A 26,433-nucleotide genomic window follows, 5' to 3' on the forward strand; every position below is an offset into this window, starting at 1 on the left:
GGTGTTAACGGGATTTATGCAAAATTAGTAACTGAAAAATTATGATTAACGCAGTAAGAAAACAAAAAAAAATAACACAGAATTTCTCACATTTATCTTTTTCTGTCAGCGAGAGCCGTAGATAAATTTCTACTCGTAATTCGTTGTAAATTAATGTTAATCAATTTAATTTTGCTTTTCAATGCGTCGCGTATTGTATTATTAAAGGTGATTGCGACGGAATAAGAGAGTCCTTAATATTAGCTTAGCTTCTCTCTTTTTGAGCGCCCAAAACGACGTTTGAAATCGTTTCCTATCTGTTTTTACGGAGAGAAAGGAAAGCACGCCTCACTGATATGCAATGAATAATTACGCATCCTTATATATCATTGTCAGCGCCAACTAAAATATGATTGTTCCAAAAGCAATAGTGTTTATGTGAAACGCTTTGAATTACCGGTACAGAGTCTTATCTTACCAAATGTTTAACTTAAGGCCAATGTACTCGAACATCACTTTAGGTGTTTATTTCGGAGCTATGTAAAAGTATTGGACTCGGACACGAGTCCAGCCCAAACACTCGGAATCGGCCGAGCAAAATCATTTTGGATTCGTCGCATCCCTAGAAATCATATTCCACGCGTCCTGGGCGGGTTAGAAGACCGTGGGTGGCTCAGGTGGAATTAGAAATAACCTAATAATTATAAATATAAACAATAGTAATAGCACATTATGGGGCACTCCCGCAGTGTGTGTACCAGGCTAGGGAGAGGCCATAGTTTTATTCCGATTTTCTTTATTTTAGTTCTATTACAAGTTCGGGGACTGTCTGTGTTATCCAAGTAAATATACTACCTGCCCATAACTTGCAGTCTCTTAGCACTACTTGATGTAAAGTAGGCGTACAAAATTAGCTACCTTCATATTGGTACACACACTTCTTCAGAGCCCATTTCAGTGTTACCAAGGTACCGATTGGGTAAAAATTTAGTAGTTTCATAATTTTGAGATTGTAATTTGGTTATGCAACCTGCAAGTTGGAAGAGCTTTAAATCACTTTTGCACGTTGATTTATCTACGATGTACATGTAATGGCAAATAATGAGTGAGAAAACTCTATAGTAATTGTTCTACGGCTAATCTATAGTATTACGTATAGTATTACTATTATAGTATTACAACGATTATTATGCGGGTGTTTTATCTTGTTGCAATTTTAACTGCAATGATAAACTGTGAATGTCAGAGTAACTCACTGAATATTTTAATCACATGAACTGAGGGCAAAGTACTAAAGATGAAATGGTTGACGTAACATCTATTCAGAATCAGTTTGTTTGAGAATCAAATATTTGAACTTTTCTTTACGATCTTTCGACGGTTGTTTTGTAATTGAATAAAAATTGACGCGATCCAATATATTGGTTTGTTTGTTTTCTCTGCTTTGTGTATTTATAGCTACATGTATGATTTGTAATATATTCTACGAGGTATGGGGATTGTGGTAAATCTCTCATTATTTATCTTGTCATTTCTTTGGCTCATTGCTTACCTTTTATATAATATCACGATTTCCATTCCGCGTATAAGATTGACGTAACTTCAACCGCTTCCATATTTAAGCTATAGAAAAGGCGATAGCAAGTTCAACTAATTACTAAGTTACGGATTGAATTTAAGAAGATTTGGTTTAATCATATTTGTGACTTCCATTCGGTAAGCTAAACGTTGGAAGACATTTTAAAATCAATTCTGTAGGTTGATTAATCTAATTATGTTTGTAATGGCAAATAATACGTTAGAAAACCCAATATTGGTTCTGCGACTATTCTATTATAATTGCAAATTATTTTGCGATTAATATGCGGGTGTTTCTATCTTATTGCAATATTGACAACAATGATAAACTGTGAATATCACAGTAATTTTAGTGAAGATTTTAATCACATGAACGGAGGGCAAAGTACTGAAGATAAAATGATTGACGTAACATGTATTGAGAATCATTTTGTTTGAAAAGCAAATATTTGAACTTTTCTTTACGGTATTTTGACGGTTGTTTGTCTCGTTTGTGTTTTCGTTTGTTTGTGCAAATTCTAAGTAACCCTTTGTTATGCAATATTTTGATTGAATCGCCAATACAGAATCGTGTATTTATAGAAACGTGTTGGCTTATATTATACCAGTATTAGCTACGCTGAGAGTTGGGGTGCTAGGTCGCCAAACTTAACAGCGCTCACTGTGTATTTTAATCGTTATGAGGAGAGAACCACAACTCAGAACAAAAATGAACAAACGAGAATAGTGCGTTACAGTATTGCCAATGTACTTTGTAAAATTGAGCGAGAAGTATAAATTTCAATATTTGCGATGACATATCCCAACTTAGAATATTTAAATGGTTGTCGTTGCTAAAATTGTATGATAACTTGGTGGGCTTTTATATGTATAGATATAGATCTATTGTAATAAAAATGTTGGCAACTTGTTTATATAAAAGTACATTTTACAAATTGATGAATTCTCATTAATATGCTGTTTTCTATAAGAGAACAGTAGTTGGCATTGAATAAGCAATATTCCCAGGAAAGTTGCGGGCACTCACTCAGAAGTAAATTGGACTCATTCCGAAGCAAAAGTATGGCACTCACTCATAAATAAAGTAGAGTCATATGTGAGTTAATTTATCGCACTCCCTCAATTTTGACTACAATGATAAACTATAAACATCACAGTAACTTTACTGAAAATTTTAATCACATGAACGGAGGGCAAAGTACTAAAGATAAAAGTGATTGAGGCTTCATGTATTGCGAATCAGTTTGTTTGAAAAGTAAATATTTAATTTTTCTTTGCAATATTTTGACTGTTGTTAGAATATTTGGCGCGAGATTTGTTTGCGCAAATCGCTAAGCAACCCTTTGCTATGCAATATTTTGTTCGAATGCAAATACACAATTCTGCATTTATAGATACTTGTTGGCTTACATTAGACCAGTCATAGATAAGTTAAAATTTGGTTTGCTAGATCGTCAAACTGAGTGTGTTATGGTAATACCAATGAGATTTGAAATTGCGATTTTCAATCTTTAATGCCAACATAGATAAGTCCAATGCTTTACCCATAAAATGACTATAGTACTTGTCGTACTATTGCAAATATTCTATAGTATAACTTAGTAGTATTTGTTCTACTATTCTATAGTAATTGCAATTATTTTACGATTGTATGCGGGTGTTTCTATCATGTTAAAATTTTGACAACGATGATAAACTATAAATATCACAGTAACTTTACTGAAAATTTTTAACATGTAAACTAAGGGCAAATTATTATAGACAAAGTGATTGACGTAACATGTATTGGGAAACCAGTTTGTTTGAAAGACAAATATTTGAACTTTTCTTTACAATATTCTGACGGTTGTTTGTAACGTCTGTGTTTTCGTTTGTTTGTGCAAATCGCTAAGCAACCCTTTGTTATGCAATATTTTGTTAGAAACGCAAATACAGAATCGTGTATTTATAGATACGTGTTGCCTTATATTAGACCAGTCTTAGATAAGTTAAAAGTTGGTTTGCTAGATCGCCAAATTTACCCGTACAATTTTGTATTTCAAATCTTGGTGAAGAGCGACCCACAACTCAGAACAAATAGAACAAACGAGAATAGTGTGTTATAGTATTACCAAGGTACTTGAGGTTACCAAGGTAAAATTGAGTGAAAAGTAAATTTCAATATTTGCAATGAAAAAGCCTAACTTAGAATATTTCGATTGTTCTCGTTGCTAACATTTTGTGATACCTTTGTGGGCTTATCTATGTATGAAAATGGGATCAATAGTTCTTGAGTAGTAAATACATTGGGGATTCGTTCCTGCAAAAATAAATTGTTCAATTTAATAAAATCTCATTAATATGTCGTTCTCCTAACAACAACAGTAGTTGGCATAAAATAAGCATTATATACAAGAAAGTTACGGGCACTCACTCGGAAGTGAATGGGACTCATTTTGGAACAAAGGTACGGCACTCACTCATAAACAAAGTAGAGTCATCTGTAAGGAAAGATATGGCAGTCACTCAAATAATAGAGACACATTTCTTAGCAAACACTTAGAAGCAGACTTATCTCTTAAAGTAGGCTTATCTCTGAGCAAAGTTACGGCACAGTCAGAAATATAGGATATTATCTCTTAGAAGTAGGCTTTATCTCTGCACAAAGTTATGAGTACTCACTCAGAAGTCAAGTAGATTCATCTCTGAGCACGGTTACGGCACTCACTCAGAATTAAATGAGACACATCTTTGAGCAAAGTTACGGAACTCACTCAGAACTTAATTAGACCCATCTCTCAGCAAAGTTACGGCACTCATTCGAAAATAAAGTGAACTCATTTTTCCGTACGGTTGTGGTACTCACCCATAAATAAAAAGCACTCATTTCTTAACAAAGTCTCGGGCACTCACTTAGAAGTAAGAGACTCATCTATGAGCCGAGTATTGTGAACAATGCATTGCCTACTCACTTTACTTCAACCTTGATGAGTTGGTGGGAATGGGATTTGAAACCGAGATTTTCAATCTCCAATGCCAACATAGTTAGGTCCAATGCTTTAAAAAAGAAAAGTTTGTTGTATTTGTTGTACGACTATTCTATAGTATTTGCAATTATTTTACGATTAATATGCGGGTGTTTCTATCTTGTTGCAATTTTGACTACAATGATAAACTGTGAATATCACAATAATTTTACTGAATATTTTAATCACATGAACTGAGGGCTAATTACCAAAGATAAAAAGATTGACGTAACATGTATTGAGAATCGTTTAATCAGCCATTTGTTTTGAATTCGTAGACTCGGATGGCCCAGGGGTCGGCAAATTTTACGTCGCTCGCGGGACGAAATTTAGGGTTGCTATTCTTTTGCGAATCGCATATATTTATTGAAGGTTAAAAACGGAACATCGTGCGAAAACTGCGACAATTCCTGAACTCAAATCAGTCGTCTTATTAAAAAATTATTACAATGACATTCAATGTGACACTGTCTTGTTGGTGCACCACGCTTGATAGCATCACGACGCCAAGATTGGAAGATTTTCTAAATGGGCATCACTATTCCTAGTTCTTTGTAATGTTCATTTTCGAAAATAATTGTTCGCACGAATATGTACCTCCAAACATCGAGGTGAATATTTTCGCACGGTTTGTGAAATTTTGATAAAGATTTTCTTTAAGAAGATACATTCTTACAAAAATTAAGCAGTGATTAATTTCTCGAATAGAATATGAATTTTTTTCCTCATTGCTTTGCAAAATTCAAATATTCACTGCGCTATTGAACCCCTGCACTCAGCATCAACTTTTTGCGTGTTTCCATTTGTCTAATTATAATTAAATTGTAGGCTCGTTAAACGAGTAGCTGTTTAATATCATTTTTAGAATATAATAAAATTTAGTCTAAACGTGTCTCACGATAAATTCTGTTACGTAAAAAATGTAATTTACTCCTCGAGCGTAGATAACAAATAAAATTAATTCATCGTTAAAACCGCCGTTTGGATGTTTCCCCTGGCATAGACTTCTTTGTTTACTTTGTGACATTGGCTAATCAGCAAGATGCAAAAATAAACGTAACAATGCCCCTTTCGCATCCAGACAGACACATTTCTCACCCAGGCAGACTTTCAGGCGACTATTCTATACTATCTGCTATCAGTTATTTTACCCTCAATATGCGGGTGTTTCTATCTTGTTGCAATATTGACTACAATGATAAACTATAAACATCACTGTAACTTTACTTAAAATTTTAGACATGTTAACGGAGGGCTAATTACCAAAGATAAAAGTGATTGACGTAACATGTAATCAGTTTGTTTGAAGAGTAAATATTAATTTTTTCTTTGCAATATTTTGACGGTTGTACTATTGTACTATTGTAAATATTCTATAGTATAACTTTGTAGTATTTGTTCTACTATTCTATAGTAATTGCAATTATTTTACGATTGTATGCGGGTGTTTCTATCATGTTAAAATTTTGACAACGATGATAAACTATAAATATCACAGTAACTTTACTGAAAATTTTAAACATATGAACTAAGGGCAAATTATTATAGACAAAGTGATTGACGTAACATGTATTGGGAAATCAGTTTGTTTGACGAGTAAATATTTGAATTTTTACGATCTTTTGACGGTTGTTCAACAGTAATTGGCATTAAATAGGCATTATTTCCAGGAAAGTTACGGGCTCTCACTCAAAAGTAAATGGGACTCATTTCGGAGCAAAGGTAAGGCACTCACTCATAAATAAAGTAGAGTCATCTGTGAGTAAATTTACGCACTTCCTCACAAATAAAGTGGAATGAACTCTGAGCAAAGATACGGCACTGACTGTAAAGTGAATGAGACTCATTTCTTAGCTAAGTGACAAGGACTAATTATAAGGAAAGGAGACTCGTCTCTGAGCAAACTTACGGGTACTTATTGAGAAGTAAAAGAGCCACATCTCTGAGCAAAAATACAGACACTCACTCGTAAATAAAGTACATTATCTCTGCGCAAAGATACAGCATTCACTCAAAAGTATATAAAACTCATCTTTGGGCAAAGTTACGGAAACTCATTTAAAAATAAAGTACACTATCTCTGAGCCAAGATAAGGCACTCACTCAAAAGTGAATAAAACTCATCTCTGAACAAATTACAGCACTCACTCAGAAGTGAATAAGCTAATTAATGTTACTCATTTTTGCTCACGGTCACGCGCATGCATTCAGTTGTAAAAGAGAGTCATATATGAGCCAAGTATTGCGAGAGTTGGTGGGAATAGGATTTGGAACCAAGATTTTCAATCTCTAATGCCGACAGAGTCCGATGATTTGCTCACCAGAAAACGTTGTTGTACGATTATTCTATAGTATTTGCAATTATTTTACGATTAATATGCGGTGTTTCTATCTTGTTGCAATTTTGACTACAATTATAAACTGTGAATATCACAGTAACCTTGCTGAATATTTCAATCACATGAACGGAAGGCAACGTACTAATGATAAAAGTGATTGGCGTATAATGTATTGAGAATCAGTTTGTTTGAGAAGCAAATATTTGAACTTTTCGTCACGATCTTTCGACGGTTGTTTTGTGATTGATTAAAAATTGACGCGATCCAATATTTTGGTTTGTTTGTGTTTTCAGCTTTATGTATTTATAGCTACATGTATGATTTGTAATATATTCTACGAAGTATGGGGATTGTGGTAAATCTCTCATTATTTATCTTGTCATTTCTTTGGATCTTTGCTTACCTTTTATATAAAGTCACGATTTCCATTCCGCGTATAAATTTGACGTAACTTCGACCGCTTTTATACTAGGCTATAGAAAAGGTGATAGCAAGTTAAACTATCACTATAGATAACAAAAAACTATTGCATGACTTACCAAAGGCCTGACTGTATGAGGTCTAGGCGGAAGCATTGTTGCCAAGCGTTCCCGATCGTAACTGACCGCCATGTCATCCATGGAAATGTCATGGAGTCTGTAAGAAAATTTTATTCATCCCATCCGCAACTAAAGACTCATCCAATACCGCAGATTCCCCGTTTTGCTGTTTTCTGAGGAAAAAAAGGCAAAATTATGAGACATTTTGACTCAAAAGTTTGATTTTGAATTTCAGCTGCCGCATAGAATACACCAATTTCACACAAAGTACTTTTGATTGGAAACACAAATATTATCTCACGATTTTGAGAGAATACATTGGACCAGATTAGCGGCACGCGGAATGAAATGTACTCGCGGACAGGCAAAAAATTGAAATACCCGGCCCAGAAAATAATAACATATATTTGGGTATTATAATGCAATGTCGGGCACTCAATATGCTTCTAGACAAAAAGAGCACACTTAAAAACATTTCACATAAAGAAAAACTATCGAATAATGTGCCAATAATATCGAATATAAAACCATAAATTTGCGTAATGAAATGCAGTGCTGGGCACCCATTATGCGTAAAAAAGGCACACATAAAACATCTCACGTAAAAAACATGTACAAACGTAATTAACTCTAGTGATAATTCTGCCGCTACAAATCGCAAACGAGGCCTCAGAAAAGTTTCTGCAACACGTAGCTCTGCAGCGGCGTAGAGCCGATTCGTGTAAACCTCCTACGTTCCGGTGTCCGCCATCTTGGTCACGTACTTCGGATGTACCCAAAATTGTGACAGTGATTCTTTTTTAAATTTCGACTGTGAAGCAGAATCTCAATTTTAATCAAGCTTTTTCTTTTTCACCGGGTTTATCATATTAATACCTCTGCACTTGATCGACGCCTCAAACGAAGAATTTTCATTACAATGACAAAGTCGTCGGTAACTTGGCACCAGGCTCAAAATCCTGCTGTGCCTGCTCAAAATACTGGGAAATATCTCTGCGCCCATGCTTTTTGCGCATCTCGTGATCTCCTGCAGGGTCGCAAGTTCATATCTTACTGAAATATTATACTGTTCTTGACTGTTTTCTGGTTTAAACAAAGAAATATGCATACATTTTTATATAGATGGTCATATTGATCAGGAAAAGCACGCAGAACAGAAAAAGCACGCGTGCCGACTTCTAGGTTTCTGAATCTTGCGAAATTTGAGGGAGCGCATTCGCGATGAATCGGAACCAAAAAAGCGAAAAGTGTGATTACGCGGCGTCAAGATGTCGCGAAATACGCCGCAATATGACGGCGGAAGAGAAATTTAGTAATAAACTAATGCAACCTCGTCTTCGGTAAAGCGATTGAGACGGCATAAATACAACGAAATAATGAAATTTCTCGCGGACTGGCAAATAAACTTCGGCGGACCGGCGGTTGGGAACCACTGGTATAGAACATATTCAGAATAAGGGGGAAAAACCTCTCATAAAAAACTAGCTTGATAGCTTGTCTACATCCTTGTTTGGAGTGAAGATATTGAAACACTCACCTTAGAACTCTCCTGCGTCTTATGACACTCCTTTCCGAGCTAGTTGGTAACTCATGCGTGACACTGGTTGCTGGGGTTTCGGGCGTGATGTCATCATTAGTTTGAAATCTACCTTGAGAAGTGATGTCATCGCTTTTGCCAGGGTAACCAAAAAAACCTGTGACTTCATCATCATTGACGATCATAATATGTGGGAATATCATTACTGGTGGTAATTGTAGTAGTGAAATCACGAGATTGCCGTGGCAATGGTGACTCATTACTGCTACCTAGTGGGGAGTCATCCACAGTTTTTACATGAGTTTCAGGTGACGTGTCAAGGCCGCTAGACGAGAACAAATCGTCCGCAGTTGTTGTACGGGTCTGTCCCGAGGTTCCCAGTGTTGATGAAGCCATTCGACGACGAGAAACCTATAAAAAGAATTTGTGTTACACCCAGGGATTGTTTTAAGCAGTGCGAGGGGGCAGATAAGCAATGCCAAACTTGTAAAATACTAACTAATACCACCTAGTGACGAAGCCAGAATATTTTTAAAAGGAAGCAATGATGAAATTAAAAAACGCTTCAAAAATTCTTGTCGACGCAGGACAGTCAAAGAATCAAAAAATGTATGTCATAGCAAAAATTTACACAAAACAGCTGAAATTTTTCACGATACGCCGGTAGCATTTCCCAGAAGCAACGCCGAATAGAATTGACATATCGTTCAAAAAAAGTACACCAAAGGCTATAATTGCCTTTAAATTAATGCAATACTACGGCGACGAGTTCTCATTAATACGTCATCAGCAGACCCTATTAATTAGGGGTCGATTTCGACAGAATTGACTTTCAAAAATTCGTGTCATGCAAACGAAGTCCACTTTATTTAGGCGGTAAACGCCAAATATCTTAAAAAATGTTATAGAATCAAATTCGCCAGAAAAATTTGTCGGCGATATCCCACCTTTAAGAGTGGTTGTGTTCATGGTTCAATGCATAGGAATTCCATTCATAGTTCATGGGGCTTTGGTCCGCACGCAATGAGGAGCTGAGATATCGAGGTCTTGAATTGTGTACAAATCTCTCGTTATTTACTCGTGCCGTATTTTGCTCACTTTTTTTTTTCTTGGCGTAACTTGAATCTAATTCATATTTCGCTCAGTCATTGTGTGATGATAAAATAATTTTTGTTTAGTGAAGTCGGAGTAATAGGTAGTTTAGTTCGACAGTTTTTTTGGCATTATTGGAATTTAGGTTGCTTTTGAAATTACCCAAGTCGGTTAGAACCAATGTTTGAGCAGAGCATTTTCAACATTTCGCCAAAGCACGATATGAAGATTTATAGCTGCATGATAGATTTATAATATATTATATTTATCCTGAACATGTCAAAAGATTGTAGCTGGTTTGGTGGAGGAAGAGATTTAACTCAACAGTACAATGTCCTAGAGGTTCTAGCGTTAAATTTCGAATAAAAATAGTAGTCTCTTACGATGGTGCTCGCACGGTGCCTTATTCGGATCGAATAGCGGGTGTGAGCGTAGAATAAAAAATATACAAATAAACCATGGCACGCTTAAGCATTACTTGGGTACCAGTTAAAACTGACAGAGAAGTTGAGATAGTGTTATTCATTTGAGACTGCACTTTAGTAGCCCAAGCTAAGGTCACAGGTAAACGTAAAAGCAAAATTCTATGTGGTAATTTGGAACAAAATGATTTGAGCAAACTTGCATAAAAAAATAATTTTAACGTGTGGAAATATTCAAGACATTGTGAGGTGAAATTGTCTATTTTATTTTTTTATTCTGAGTTGCGGCGAAGATACGTTCAGGGTTCAATGCATAGGAATTCCATTCATACTTTGTAGGACTTTGGTTCGCACGCAATGAGGGGCTGAGATATCGGGGTGTTGAATTGTAAACAAATCTCTTGTTATTTACTCGCGTCGTATTTTGCTCACGTTTCTTTCTCTTTTATCTTTTTAAAATGATGTCATGGCTTGCTTGGCTTGGCTAGTTTTTGGTGTTGTTGGACTGGAGGTTGCATTTTAAATTACCCTAAGCCGCATAGAACAAATATTTTGAGCAGAGCATATTAAAAATTACGACAGAGCACAATTTACAGATTTTTAGCTGCAAGATAGATTATAATAATTAGATTGTTGGGATAGAAGCTAATTTAATTTCTAACAGTTCCGGCCTATGTAATATGGCAAGCTTTTTTCCAGATCCAACAAAGTGCCATTGCTTTTGACCTGATCCTACTCCAGACCTGGTTTACATCATCTATTTTCTCAAAACGTGATTTTTGAAAAAGGCACGAAACACGCATAGGTACATAGGACGTCTCAACGCAAAATTCTTCTCCCAAAACAGCAAAATTCCTTCTAGGTTGGGAAACGTTGTTCTATAAAAAGGGGGGAATTGTCCTCCAAAGGGAGAAGTTGGAGGTGGGACACAGTGCTAGGCGCAAAATTGCTTTTAATTTTCACTTTACAAAAAACTCGCCGTTCTTCCTAGTTTCATTGCTTGATAAGGTTGTTTCACAAAATATTTTCACTTTGTTGAGCAAGAATTGTTTAAACATAATGGAATATGGAATCTACCATTCAAAATAACACACTTTTAATACCAATGGAATGATAAACAGAGGGCCATGAGTGCTAAAAGCCCCCGGAAAGCGCTAAATAACCATTAAAGGCTGGGAGCCACTGTTCTAGACAATATTCCAAATAGACTAGACACAGGCTGGATGCCAACAGTCATTCTGGCTCTAAATCTAAAATGCAGAGCATAGATGTAGCAGACTTCAGCCGGATTCCATTTGCGTGTTGTATGTGTTATCTACTGTAATTCTGTTGAGTAAGTTGTAATTTTAAAGTGTTGTATATTCATCTCAGATTAATACGAAAATTATATAAACTAACCATGATCAAATATATCACCCTGTTTATATTTATTGGAATAATTACTTTGGGGAACGCATCGGCTTTGGATAATTATGGGACAGTACTGACCGAGCAAATGAATCGATATTGCGAAACGTATATGTGTCAAGATACCGACCATACATCGCCAAGACAACAGAGAGAGCCACGTGTTGGAAAAACTGGGCCACGGGGTCCTTCGGGAATTCCAGGAAAAGTTGGCCTGCAAGGGCCCATTGGAAATCCTGGTCCCAGTGGGCCGGAAGGAGTGCCCGGTCCGCGTGGACCTATTGGAGATTCAGGCCCCCGTGGGCCCGCTGGAGTCCCTGGCCCTCAAGGGCCCATCGGCAATTCCGGGCCACGTGGTCCTCCTGGCCAAGTAAACTACACAAGGATCGTAGAGATTGTGGAAGAAAAATTATCAAGTAATGTCATTTAATAAATTTTTATGTAACTTAATTTACTAAAATATCAATATCACTATCCCACGCAAGTCTCATCAAGTCTTGCTGATCGAGATGTGTACTAATTTTTTTAGGGAAGTATGATCTAACGTTGCGAAACGAAGATTGCAGCAATTTCGATACAAATAAGATGGCGTCGATTCAGACCGAGACTGGCGGTGTGTTCGAAATTAACTCACTTAAGCTAGGATATCGACTCAATGCTTATTGCGACGTAGAAACAGACGGAGGGAAATGGATGGTAAGAAGTGGTTTCTTTCAGAATGTTTCGGCAATTTTATTTCCATATTCTTCAGTCTAAATTGGTATAACGAAGCTCATGATCTATGTGATCCTTCAGATGGATAATTAGCATCTCTATTTCCAAGGGGTTTTATAACGCACGATTTTTTCATACCGTCTAGCTTCGTATGTCTGATGTGTCTATCAGTTTGTATATAGGCGACTTAATTTAAATCCGAACGTTATATCTTGGGTAATTTCTCTATCAATATGACACATCCAAATAAGCAAATAGGAATTTTTGCTGTAGAGAACCTTAAACATGGCAATGGCACTCCATGACTGATGGTACATGAGTGGATTATAATTTTTGATATTTTCTGTCAACAGGTTTTCCAACGAAGGTCTAACGGAATGCTCGATTTCGCCTCGTATAACTGGGCAGATTATACAAACGGATTCGGAAACCCAAAATCTGAATATTGGATGGGTAAGATAGATGATTATTGGAAAGAATAGACTTGTTAAAAGAAACTCTTTCAAGAAACTTTTGGTTGTTTATCATTTATAAAGTTACATAGATAACATATCACCAGAAAACTGGGAATTCTGACAACACAACTAGATTCTATGATATATATATATTTGGAAAGATAACTGAAATAAAACAGTTGGAATTGAATATAACTGAAGTGCAAATATTCTCTCAAAATATAGTCGCTTGTGAGTCTTGTCCAGGGTGAATTCGTGAAACACATAATAAAATACAAGTAATTTAGAATATTTTCAAATTTGTTAGGATTGGAGACACTTCATCGATTAACATCAGACGGTGAATTTGAACTCAGAATTGATTTGGAAGATTGGGAGGGAAATAAAGCCTACGCCAAGTATTCGTGAGTATTTCATCAATTATATTTTACCCGTTTTTACAGTTGTGGGTATTGCGGACGGAGACTCCGGCATCTGAATCGGAAACGACAATTTTTGATTAAAAAAGCTGAATCATTCGGAATACTTTTCAGATTTATTTGGAAGAATTTGACTCCGGCAACTTGTCTATTATTTCAAATCCGACTTCTTATCTTTATTTCGTGTTAAATGAAAAATTTTCTGGTCGAGTAATAGCTTTGATTATGATATTGACCAAGTTGACTAAATAGGACAAAACTAAGAAATTTTCTATCGTCTCAAAAAGCCTCCTATCTATTAATGACATCTTGTTTAGAGCTTTTTTCAGATCGGGACGAGCATTTCTCGAGGCTTATATCGTCATATAAGTGATAAAAACTGATTTGTCGGGTTTCTGGTCTGAGTATGAAAATTCTATGTTAATGTTATGTTTATGTGTTTGAAATACTATTTTCTCATTTCAGGTCGTTTTCCATCGGATCCGCTTCTACAAAATACGAACTCAATGTTGGAGGATATTCGGGAAATGCTGGAGATTCACTTGATTTTCATAACGCAATGAAGTTTACGACGAAGGATCGGGACAATGATAGGTCTGGTCTCAACTGTGCGAGTCATTGGAACAGTGGTGGATGGTGGTTTAGTAATTGCCATCACTCAACCCTCAACGGTAAATATATCAGTGGAGGTCAGACTAGTAAACACGCTGAAGGAGTCATCTGGTATCATTGGAAGGGAATGGATTACTCACTGAAGTTCACAGAAATGAAATTCCGTCCGAGAATGTAATAATGTCTAAACCAAGGCTGTGGAGTTAGAGTAGAATGTTAAAAATTTTCCTAAATCGGTGTTGCAATTTTGAACAAAAATTTAATTACCATATCAAACTTATCCTGCAAAAAGTCGTTTTCCCAATTTCTTTACGTCAAAATACAAAGTTCCAAATTTTACCAGGTACTTATCTGAAGTCAGAAGCCAAAATTTTCCAAGTTCCTAATTTCAAATTTTTCTCATTTTAATACTATACTCGGATTCTGAATTCGGTTTCTTCAATATCTCGAACTATGATTTCCACAGCCTTTGGTAAAATGTAAATATATTTTCATTTCACAAAATCAATATTTCAATGACTTTTCACTTAATCATCTGAGATAGAGTTTTCATTTTTAATAATAAATATAACAAATACCTGAACTAACCATTTTGTCATTATTCTAAATATCCGTTTAATCTTGTATAAATACATGTAAAATTATTTTCTGTTTGACATCTTTAAATGGTAAAATTTGAACAAAACAATTGTTTTATGTCTTGAAACTTTCATTAAATCTAGCAATTTCGTTGTTTTGAATTCATTCAAGTTTCTTCAAATGTACATAGTAATTTTTAATCATTCAATTTTTGATAGCATGCTTAAATGTCAATAAATCATGTATTAATTAGACAACATGCTAGTCAATATTTTCGAATTGAAAAACAGGAAGACTGCTGATTGCGAGCGCCAATGATGTTTGCCAATTTTAGGAATGTACTTTTGTAGTAATAGTCGTTTGCGAGAACGATATTTTGTGGGAAGTTCATTTTGCGACGATAAAGTTCCTAATAACGAACTCATTCGATAAAGCAATTTTGACAGAACGGAATTTTACAAGGATGTAATTGTGAGGAATGAAATTTTTTGGGTGAGACTTTAGCGCGAATATAGTTTTAAATGGAATGTGTACTCGGTACACATGTGCTGTCCTGTCCGTACCTAACTTTGACTCCAATCTTTAAGTTTTGTGAAAGACTTCTGTCATTGGTGATTCGCGCTAAGCGTTTGTAACACGTGCAGTGGTGCGGCTTCACGATTAAGTGTGCTTGCCAAGTCAGTAAAACCCAACCCACCAAAGATTGAGTGTGCTGAACAATAGGTCCGATAATACAATGAAGCCAGTAAAGACCCTATTTCCCAACAAAAATGCACGGATTGAACAGATATACTACGAAGCAGAAATACAAGACAGACTGTATCAACGGTCAATACAAGAATAGCGACGAACGTTCTAAGACGAGTTGCACGGAGTCTGCCAATATGGGTCGTATCTGACGCATTGGGCAATATATATATAAGTCGAAACCATTAAAAACAGAAAATTCCAGTTCCGTCACATTGCAACTCTGGTTACATTACGCGTGGAGGTAGGTTATGTTTCAGAGGATTGGTTGATTTCTAACTGTTCAGGGTGACTCACGGGTACTCCAAAATATGTTAACCAAGAGGGCGGACACCGGAACGTAGTATTTGTAACAGGTTAGACAACAATTTCTAATACTACGGGAGTCACTTGGCTAGTCCCGAACTCGTCATAGAACTAAAATAAGGAAAATTGGAATAAAACTATGGTATATTCCTAACCTGTTACATAAACTAAGTTCCGGTGTCCGTCATCTTGGTTCAAATATTCCTGGAGCGCCGGTTCACGTAACCGTTGATCTGTTACAACCTCCACCACCAAGTACGTACAAAACGAATAATCGGTCGACTATTTTCATACTTCGCCAGGTAATCAAACAAGTGTCAGTGTTTCGCGATATGATTAAAATTATGGCCTCACCCTAACCTGGTACACATACTACATTCTGGTGTCGGTCATCTTGGTTCACATAATTAAGGAGTACAATCGTGAACGCCCTTTCACGCAAATTTCTTCCAAATTTGACCGATCTCGCGTTTCAATGTGAAAAAAAACAGAAATTCCATCACATCTCTGAGTAATCCATGCCAGTTCGAATTCTGGGGAGGTTAATTGAGTGCGAGAGAGTTGCTGGACTCCTCAACGTGCCAAGGAGGTTCACTTAATCACTGGTTGGCCGGGTCCGGCCCTATTCTCATACCCGACATGGACTGGTACAACTAGGCCGCTTGGGAAGAGGAATGATACGATTCTAATCTGCACATATTTAAAAACAGCAATCCCCAATCGAAATAAAACATTAGTCTTTCAACATCTCTGACAACAAGAGTTTTAGTATGAAAGTATATTTAAAATTCATTTTCTATCACACTTGATATAAAAAGATAGAATAACTGATAAAGCCAGTATTCACATTTCCACAACCTATGTTTAATACATTTAGTCTTTACAACTTTTATCTGTTAAAATCTGATTAGGAAATTTGGTAAAAATTCATGAAATAAGATTCGACTCCGACTCCACATTATTTCAACTCCAAAGTTTATGCAAATTTCAAACATATCAATATCCAAAAATAACTTTATAAGTCTTTTTCTCAAATGGAAATTTACATCTTAAGACTTATAAGATGTTTGATAAAGATAGGCCGAAAAGACAGCAAAAAAATATCAATGAAATAAAAAGTCGAATCAGGCTGCATAAGAATTCAATTACGAGTGAATGCAATCTGATATTATTGATGGCCTAAGACAGTGGTTCCCAAACTTGATTTACCGCGGGCCAAAATTAGAAGCGAAATGATAATCGCGGGCCTGGAGAGTTGAGCGCCCGCTAGGGGTCGATATCGATACGTATAATTGAGATAATTGAATTGTTACGAATGCACCCATGCCCAAACTAGGATAATTGGCGGTATCTAAACTACAAAAAAAGCATGAAGTGTTAAACTATTATACTCAAGTTCGACAGGCCATAATAAATTGTTATGTGGGGCATAATTAGCCCGCGGGCCGCGTTTGGAACCACTGGCCTAAGATAATCATTACCAACCGGGAATCCGCAAATAGATTTCAGGGTTCTCGTGAGCTCTGCAAGCATAAGATAAAAACAAATTGTATACTGAGTCGGCGACCATTCGCCACAGCGTAATACAAATCCTATTTATGTAAATGAAACTTTTAGGGTTAAGAACCACGGTCCAACTAATTGTGAGTTTGTATCGCTGAACCTGTGAAAAGTCATCATTACAACACGGTATATGTAGAAGGCACAGGCATTCCTCTCTCTAACGCATGCCTCACTTCCCAACGTAGAGCAGATCGCTTTTTACTTGTCGGTACAACATAGGTGTTGGGGACGTAGATTCTTTGCGGCTTCTAGAAAGAAAACAGGTTGAAGGAATAGTGTAGAGCAGGGCTTACTCAACTGGCGGACCGCGGTCCGAATCCGGATCTTTCAAGTATCTTAAGCTGGGTCTTAAGCAAGGTCTCCCTTGAAGGGCAACGGGGCAGGTTTCTGGAGGCCACAAGAATAATCCCCGATAGGTTTAAGCACATATATATACGCTGCAATTCAATATACCAGTATATAATGTCACGGCATTTACCACAAGTCGAGGCAGGTGCTCCATTCTTCTGGCCGGCGAACAACTTTCCGCTTCTAATTTTGGCCCCAGATCAATAAACTTTGGGGACCACTGTCTTAGATCATGGTAGTTCCTTATATTTCCACGCCCCCCTGAGGGACGTGTCCCATCGTTTGAGATTCACTGGGTTAGACTCAACTGTATTTGCGTATACATATCTCTCGGTTAACCTCGTGCATAGCTCATGCATAAGTAGGTAGTGCCGAATGTAGCAGTGATGCCTTTAACGGCATGCAGTCTTTAATATGTATTATAGAATAGGCAAAAATATCCCTCATTTTTGCCGAGCGATGACATGCTGGTTAAACTGCTAGACTTTAAGTCAGGGGTGAGCAACAGGCGGGCCCGCAAGGCCACAACCCGAATTATTTGGTTTGGCCCTTGTCAACACTCAGATTTTGCATAGTTAACAAATTATGCAGGAAGTCAAAATTTCAAGTTCAAGTGCGCTATGGGTAGCAATACTAACCGGCTGTGGTTCATCCTTGTACATCATTTGGGCTTTGACTTCCCATCTTAAATCTTTATGGCTTTTCTCTCCGGGAGCTTTTATTGAATTCCATACGTCTCTGTATTGATGGTATCTACAAGATGGAAATATTTTGAGAGGATTATTCATTGTAAAGGTATCCCATCGAAATTCTGGGTACAAGTTGCTAAAGTCCAAGTTTCATCAAATTTCTGAGTCGAGGTAGAATACTCATAAGTTCATTCGGCCCGCTGCTTTTATGTGTGACGAGTCGAGTGAATTCGCTCACAAGTCATGACTCTAGTCGATGGATTCATTAGTCACCCTCGAGTCAGAAGCCTAGTGAATGCACTCCGTTTCTAAGTCGAGTCAATGTTTCCTCGTGTCACAAGTCAAATCGAGAAAATGTACTCTCGATTCACAAGTCAAATCAACGCGTTCTCAGATTACAATTCAGGTCACGTTACTGTAATTGTGAGACAAAAGCCGAGTGAATGCACTGTCAAACTCAGAGGCCTAGTGGATGCACTTTCGATTCACAAGTCGAATCAATGCACTCTCAAGTTACAACTCGAGTCAATGTATTACCAAATCAGAAGCCAGATCAGTGTACCCCCGAGTCACAATCGAGTTATTGCACTCTTCAGGCTAAACATCTTCGTACACTTACTACGGGACCGCCAATTATAATACATACGAGTTTTATTGAGAGTTACTCGAATAATATTACATTCAAATTTAATGAAAATATAATTTTATCTCGAAAATCATTGGAAAATAACAAATTGGGTTTGCCGAATGGGGAAGATACTGATCCATGCAATAATGTTGCTTGTTACGTACCAGTAGTTGCCTACAGTTAAAACGTGTCATCAAAAAGTACTCCATAAAGAGTAACCAACCTGTTAACAGGGTCTGATTTCTTGATATTCCTTGTATGAGGGTGAACTGTGTTCGGTCTGATGTCTATAGATAGAAAACAGTGGGGTTAGGGGTGGGGTAGATCAGGGTTCCTCAAACTGGGCCACAAGCCCCCCTATAGGGCCACAGAGCGTTTTACTGGAGGGCACAAGCAAAGGGCTTCATCACTGGGTGCTATTCATGATTAGTTTACAGTACATTGATTAACACCGAAAATTTGCACCCGACACCCAAAAATTTGCACCTGACACCCGAAAATTTGCACCCAACACCCGAAAATTTGCACCCTACACCCGAAAAATTGCACCTGACACCCGAAGATTTGCACCCAACACCCGAAAATTTGCACCCGACACCCAGAAAATTGCACCCGACACCCGATAAATTCACTCCAAAGTGAATTTCTAAATTGAAATTCCTCAAATATTCCTAAAATGAAGCTTCATGCAAATAAAAATCACACTCACATGAAGGTAACGGTTGATCGTGAATGAAATCTTGATCCGATTTCATTCCCTGAAAAAAAAAAAGACTTGGACTTAACAACATTGGCCACCTCACCAAGGGTGAGATAAATTGGTGAGCAATTCTGAACCAGAAAATGTCCGACAAAAACATAGTACCTCCTTACAAACTAATGGTTACTTTCACAAAGCTTTGTTCGTAATAAAAATCTTAAGAAAATATTTCTCAGATTTACTCAGACATAAGTGAAACTTATCGTTTGACTGGCCGAAGTCATTAAATCTCACAAGCTGAGTCATTTTAGCCCGCTGCTGTGAAAAACTACAAATTGAGTCATTGGCAATGACTCATTGCACTCACAAGTCTTGTAATTGCACTTACAGGTCGAGTGACCCACCCAGTCGAAAATAACCAAAAACTATTGCGTGACTCACTAAAGGCCTGGCTGTATGAGGTCTAGGTGGGAGCATTGTTGCCAAGCGTTCCCGATCGTAACTGACCGCCATGTCATCCATGGAAATGTCGTGAAGTCTGTAAGAATTTTCGTTCATCCCGTCCGCAACTAACGACTCATCGAAGACCGCAGATTCTCCATTTTGTTGTTTTCTAAAAAAGCAACAATTTTGAGACATTTTGACTCGATAATTCGATATTAGACTTTTGATTTGAAATACAATTACTAAAACTAGGGCGAAAACATATATTTCACAATTTCGAAGAACACATAGGATCTGAGAAAAGGCGCGCTTACATAACAATACCGACTTCGAACACAAAACCAGAAAAGTGACGTGCTTGTATAACAATGCCGACTTAACAGGTTGGCAAAAAATTTGAATATTATGAAAAAGAATGCGACTCACAAGCTTAAAATTTTGGACGCCCTGTTCTAGAGCATATTCAAAATTAGGGCGGAAAACTCTTCCATAAAAACTTGCTTGATAGCTTGCCTACTGCCTTGTTTAGAGTGAAGATATAGAAATACCCACCTTAGAACTTTCCTGCGTCTGATGACTCTCCTTTCTGAGCTTGTTGGTAATTCATGCGTGACACTGGTTGTTGGGGTTACCGGTGTGATGTCACCGGTAGTTTGAAATCTACCTTGAGAAGTGATGTCATCGCTGTTGCTAGGGTAACCAAAAAATCCTGTGACCTCATCATCGTTATCGTGACGATCATAAGATGTGGGAATATCATTATTTGTTGTAATTGTAGCAGTGAAATCACGAGGTTGTCGTGGCAACTGTGACTCATCACTGCTACCTAGTGGGGAGTCATCCACAGTTTTTACGTGAGTTTCAGGTGAAGTGTCAAGGCCGCTAGACGAGGAGAAAGCTGTCGTTGTACGGGTCTGTCCCGAAGTTCCCAGTGTTGATGGAGCCATTCGACGAGGAGAAACCTATAAAAAGAAATTACGTTATACCCAGGGATTGTTTTAAGCAGTGCGAGGGGTCGAATAAATAATGCCAAACTTGTAAAATACTAACAAACTTATTAATACCACTCAGTGGGGCAGTGAGAATTTTTTAAATCGAAGGTGTGCTTAGTACAAAGCTGAACCGAGGAAATTCAAGTCTTCATAAACCAGCTGTTCCTAACCTGGGGCAAGTGGCCCAATGAAGGGGCCACAGATCACTTGGAGGGGGGCCACAATGCTAGAGAAAAAATGATTCTACTTTTCCCTCTTAACAAGTAGGCTACCAATCAAAATAACACTATGAATGCCACTGGAATGATAAACAGTGGGCCATGTAGGATAAAAGCCTCCCTTGTGTAAAGATGGAAAATGTTACAAAAATAGGTGCAGAATATGTGAACCAATATGGCGGACACCGAAACGTAGTATGTGTACCAGGTTAGGCCATAATTTTATTCCAATTCTCTATATTTTCGTTCCATTATGAGTTCGGGGACTAGCCAATTGACTCCCGTAGTATTTGTACCTGAAATTATGCCCTAACCCTAACCTGTTACACATACTATGTTCCGGTGTCCGTCATCTTAGTTCACATACTACCAAAAATAAATGTGTATTAAAATTTCTACAGTCATTACCTGGATATGGGGTTGATATCTGGATACGTTTGGTTTGGGCATCGACGGTTCCCCTTGTCTCTGGTTTGAAGGACTTGAGGGAGCGTCTGAATAAAGAAAAAACTGTTTGAATATCCTGTATTCATGAATTGATCAGGATAAGACATGTTAAGGAAAGCTGTTAAGACGAATAGATCATACAACATACCACGGCGTCTCGTCCGGTTACCAGTCCATGTCAGGTATGGGATTAGCTAGCAAGGTATTTTTCTCATATGCATGGACTTAATGGTAGATGAAGCCATAACCGACCAGTGGATAAGTGAACCACCCTATGGCGGTGAGGAATACAGCAATCCTCTCGCACATAAATATCCCTGGCTATCACTTCCAGACTTACATAATACAAAATGTTACAGAAATATATTCGTGTTAGTGTGCAGCAAGATCTTCAAATCGAACTATTCTGAACAATGCCAAAAATATCTAGAGAGATCAATTGATTATATATATTTTTATGGCATTGTTCCTCTGTAACGGAAATCGTACCAGAATTTGTGCTCGGTGATGAATTCCCGGTGAACTATGAAGAACTTCCGCTTGATCGATCATGCTCAACAAGTCTTTGAGATTTGCAAAACAAAATAGGATATTTAGTGCGCCATAAAAGCGCGCCACACCGCCAAGTCGAGAATAGGGTACTCGAGTAGTATATGTATGTACCAGTACCAGGTTAGGGTTAGGCCATAATTTTATTCCGATTTTCTATATTTTAGTTCTATTACGAGTTTGGGGGCCTTCTGTGTTAGCCAAGTTAATATACTCCCTGCCCATAGGTTTCAGTCCCGTCACACAACTTGATGTAAAGTAAGCTAACAAAATTAGTTACCTCCATATTGATACACATACTTCTGGAGCACCAAATAATGTTTGAGAATTATCCAACAGTAAATACCGATACACTTCTGGAGCGCCAGAATAGGAGCGGTGGTTTACCATATGATCAAGTCATGTATTGGCTTTCACAAGACCAACTGTGAAAAATCTAAATCTATTACAGTACGGATATTACAACTCCAGAACTCAGCCATTACACAAAAAAGATAGACAGATTTATTTTGAAAGCTCCATAATATAAGCCTACACTTATTAGAATGGAGAATTCAGGTCTCCTGAAGGGCTGACGGCTAACTCGCCATGGACCACTCGCAGGTTAGCCTCCATGGCGAGTTAGCCTCCACCCTCCAGAAGTACGCGCCCTCAAGTACTTCTAGTGGGCGTAGCGCAACGATTTTTGTATATAATATTCCCTCAAGTACTTCTAGTGGGCGTAGCGCAACGATTTTTGTATATAATATTCCTAACCCTCACCTGCGCACGTCACCCAAAAATTACATCACTGCGAAGTCACAATTGCGTCATAGAGCTTGCTAAAGTATAGCTACGATCGTCCAAAATAAACTATAATGAACTCATTAACGCCAGTGATCTCTCTCTCTCTCTCTCTTATCGTTATCGTTACGATGACAAAACATGAGAAATAGCTTGCTCGATTTTGGATGATTGTTTGCGCGACCATCCGTATACTTTGGAGGGCCGTATTACGTTTCTGCAAATTGGCAGTGATAAAATTGTATTGTATTGTACATCCGCGTAAAATTACCGGTATCGGATGAAAAATACGTTGAATCAGAGCAAAAATGGACGTTTGACCTTTGACCCCAAATATTATTTCTACAGTTTGTCGCCAATTTTGACAGTGTTTGTGCGACTTTGGATACCGGTACTGTTCAGTACATCCGCGTAAAATTATTGGATAAAAAAAATTCGTTGAACCAGAGCAAAATGGACATACTTTGTCATTAATTTTGAGTGTTTTTACGTAGAATTAATGGATAAAAAATACGTCAAATTAGAGCAAAAATGGACGTTTGACCTTTGACCCCAAACATTCTTTTTATACTTCGTCACTAATTTTGAGAGTGTTTGTGCGACTTTAGATACCGGTACTGTTCAGTACATCCGTGTAAAATTATTGTATGAAAAATACGCTGAATCAGAGCCGTACCTGGCCAGCGTTGGTGCGGAGGAGATCTTTTCGTCCATAACTATACTCACGGGATTCCTATTATTCAACACGATATGGTCTTTTTTGCTTCGCAATTTTTCGATCAGACCAAAGCTTGCAAGCTAGTATTTGTCGACATTTGTGGAGTTATAATATTTTGGCATCTTTATATTACTGGATTATTGATTTAAAAACCATTTAAACCGATTTACATTGGTGAGCAATTGCAAATTATCGGCGTGCAAAATTGAAATCGCTCGCATGCATTTTTGCGGAGCGCTAGCGCCCTCGGGCGTGCATCTGCCATAGAATCCAGTCTGGGGGTTAGGAATGACATAAGTTATGTAAAAATTGTTGAGCCAGGCCATCTAGAGGTACTTCACGAGACCCCAGGACTCACTATAGAAACTGCCAGAATCACAATACGACATAATTTAGTCGAGATAAAAACGATTGAAAATTTCATCCGAAGTTAGTCTACATACCATCCCAAGTTACACGGTTTTACGATAACACTAAACAGCAAAACGCATGGTAAAATCGTAAAACTAATACAAACCTTAACGAAATTGCCTCAACCTTGTCTGAGAAACGTCAAAATATCCCAGATTCGCTAGTTGTTCCCAAATCTCATCGTCGGTGAATTCTAAATTCTTCATATTTCTTGAAAATTACTGCCAACACAAAATTCAAAATTTTCAATAAGCGATTTCAAAACAAACACCAACAGAATCACCACTGTGAAGTGACTCTCACGGTGACCTTTGTGTGCAACCAAGCGAAAAGTTCAAATATCATATCAGAATCGGAGGCGGGACTAAATTTCCATACGCAATTAGGAAGCGAATGAATATAAAAATACAAAAATAAAGTTATATACGTTACTTCTGTAAATTGGAACAATAAGTGCGTGCCAGAAAAATGTAAAGTGCGAATCATCAAACAACAGCTTATGAATATGAGTTTTAAACAAAAAAAATGCAGCACGAGTAATTACTTTAAAAGTAAATATCGTAAAACATAAACTTTTCAAACATTAGTCACATGTCTTTCCGCCCAAGAGGGGCGAGATTTTATTGATTGATATAAAAAAAATTCATACACTCTACACAATACAATTTGAGTCGATGGGTACAAAATTTTAAAATTATGTGTAATCCATTGCTGAAAAAAGCCTATTTCGCCTATATCGTCATAGGTGAAAAATCGTAAATTAATGCACTTTTCAAACATTACTCACATGTCTTTCCGCCCAAGAGGGGCGAGATTTTATTGATTGATATAAAAAAGATTCATACACTCTACACAATACAATTTGAGTCGATGGGTACAAAATTTTAAAATTATGTGTAATCCATTGCTGAAAAAAGCCTATTTTGCCTATATCGTCATAGGTGAAAAATCGTAAATTTATGCACTTTTCAAACATTACTCACATGTCTTTCCGCCCAAGAGGGGCGAGATTTTATTGATTGATATAAAAAAGATTCATACACTCTACACAATACAATTTGAGTCGATGGGTACAAAATTTTAAAATTATGTGTAATCCATTGCTGAAAAAAGCCTATTTCGCCTATATCGTCATAGGGGAAAAATCGTAAATTTATGCACTTTTCAAACATTACTCACATGTCTTTCCGCCCAAGAGGGGCGAGATTTTATTGATTGATATAAAAAAGATTCATACACTCTACACAATACAATTTGAGTCGATGGGTACAAAATTTTAAAATTATGTGTAATCCATTGCTGAAAAAATCCTATTTCGCCTATATCGTCATAGGTGAAAAATCGTAAATTTATGCACTTTTCAAACATTACTCACATGTCTTTCCGCCCAAGAGGGGCGAGATTTTATTAATTGATATAAAAAAGATTCATACACTCTACACAATACAATTTGAGTCGATGGGTACAAAATTTTAAAATTATGTGTAATCCATTGCTGAAAAAAGTCTATTTCGCCTATATCGTCATAGGTGAAAAATCGTAAATTTATGCACTTTTCAAACATTACTCACATGTCTTTCCGCCCAAGAGGGGCGGGATTTTATTGATTGATATAAAAAAGATTCATACACTCTACACAATACAATTTGAGTCGATGGGTACAAAATTTTAAAATTATGTGTAATCCATTGCTGAAAAAAGCCTATTTCGCCTATATCGTCATAGGTGAAAAATCGTAAATTTATGCACTTTTCAAACATTACTCACATGTCTTTCCGCCCAAGAGGGGCGAGATTTTATTGATTGATATAAAAAAGATTCATACACTCTACACAATACAATTTGAGTCGATGGGTACAAAATTTTAAAATTATGTGTAATCTATTGCTGAAAAAAGCCTATTTCGCCTATATCGTCATAGGTGAAAATCGTAAATTTATGCACTTTTCAAACATTACTCACATGTCTTTCCGCCCAAGAGGGGCGAGATTTTGTTGATTGATATAAAAAAGATTCATACACTCTACACAATACAATTTGAGTCGATGTGTACAAAATTTTAAAATGATGTGTAATCCATTGCTGAAAAAAGCCTATTTCGCCTATATCGTCATAGGTGAAAAATCGTAAATTTATGCACTTTTCAAACATTACTCACATGTCTTTCCGCCCAAGAGGGGCGAGATTTTATTGATTGATATAAAAAAGATTCA

At 37.1% G+C, this 26,433-nt stretch overlaps 2 protein-coding genes across 4 annotated transcripts; one reads left to right on the plus strand and one right to left on the minus strand.

Moving 5' to 3' along the window:
* The first annotated feature begins 11,866 nt into the window (after nt 1-11,866).
* Nucleotides 11,867-14,706, plus strand: LOC144424341 (fibrinogen-like protein 1). Its single transcript, XM_078113538.1, has 5 exons — nt 11,867-12,314; nt 12,428-12,594; nt 12,966-13,065; nt 13,375-13,471; nt 13,952-14,706. Exons 1-5 carry the CDS (start codon nt 11,891-11,893, stop codon nt 14,274-14,276), a joined length of 1,113 nt encoding a protein of 370 aa, XP_077969664.1. The 5' UTR covers nt 11,867-11,890; the 3' UTR covers nt 14,277-14,706.
* A 1,787-nt stretch (nt 14,707-16,493) lies between these two features.
* LOC144424344 (centriolar and ciliogenesis-associated protein HYLS1-like) lies at nt 16,494-24,494 on the minus strand. Of its 3 annotated transcripts, none has more exons than XM_078113541.1 (9): nt 24,327-24,494; nt 22,249-22,322; nt 21,721-21,806; nt 20,655-21,064; nt 20,100-20,271; nt 19,668-19,716; nt 19,182-19,245; nt 18,280-18,394; nt 16,494-17,541 (listed from the first exon to the last, which is right to left on the minus strand). In XM_078113541.1, the coding sequence occupies exons 3-9, from the start codon at nt 21,760-21,762 to the stop codon at nt 17,410-17,412; spliced, it is 984 nt and encodes a 327-aa protein (XP_077969667.1). In that variant the 5' UTR covers nt 21,763-21,806; nt 22,249-22,322; nt 24,327-24,494; the 3' UTR covers nt 16,494-17,409. The 3 variants fall into 3 exon arrangements, with proteins under 3 accessions (XP_077969667.1, XP_077969668.1, XP_077969669.1); XM_078113542.1 differs by lacking the exon at nt 24,327-24,494 and adding an exon at nt 22,589-22,736; XM_078113543.1 differs by lacking the exons at nt 21,721-21,806; nt 22,249-22,322.
* Nucleotides 24,495-26,433: the final 1,939 nt, after the last annotated feature.

This window comes from Styela clava, chromosome 6 (genome assembly GCF_964204865.1).
Source record: "Styela clava chromosome 6, kaStyClav1.hap1.2, whole genome shotgun sequence".
NCBI classification, from domain to species: domain Eukaryota; kingdom Metazoa; phylum Chordata; class Ascidiacea; order Stolidobranchia; family Styelidae; genus Styela; species Styela clava.

Bases quoted from the DNA above. Each gene is read 5' to 3' on its own strand.
- LOC144424341 (XM_078113538.1), top strand. From the start codon at position 11,891: ATGATCAAATATATCACCCTGTTTATATTTATTGGAATAATTACTTTG. The intron at 12,595-12,965 runs GTAAGAAGTGGT...TTCTGTCAACAG, and splicing joins CAGACGGAGGGAAATGGATG to GTTTTCCAACGAAGGTCTAA. The intron at 13,472-13,951 runs GTGAGTATTTCA...TTCTCATTTCAG, and splicing joins AAAGCCTACGCCAAGTATTC to GTCGTTTTCCATCGGATCCG.
- LOC144424344 (XM_078113541.1), bottom strand. From the start codon at position 21,762: ATGCCCAAACCAAACGTATCCAGATATCAACCCCATATCCAG. The intron at 20,272-20,654 runs GTGGGTATTTCT...TTGCTTTTTTAG, and splicing joins AGACGCAGGAAAGTTCTAAG to AAAACAACAAAATGGAGAAT. The intron at 19,717-20,099 runs GTGAGTCACGCA...TTTTTTTTTCAG, and splicing joins CTCATACAGCCAGGCCTTTA to GGAATGAAATCGGATCAAGA.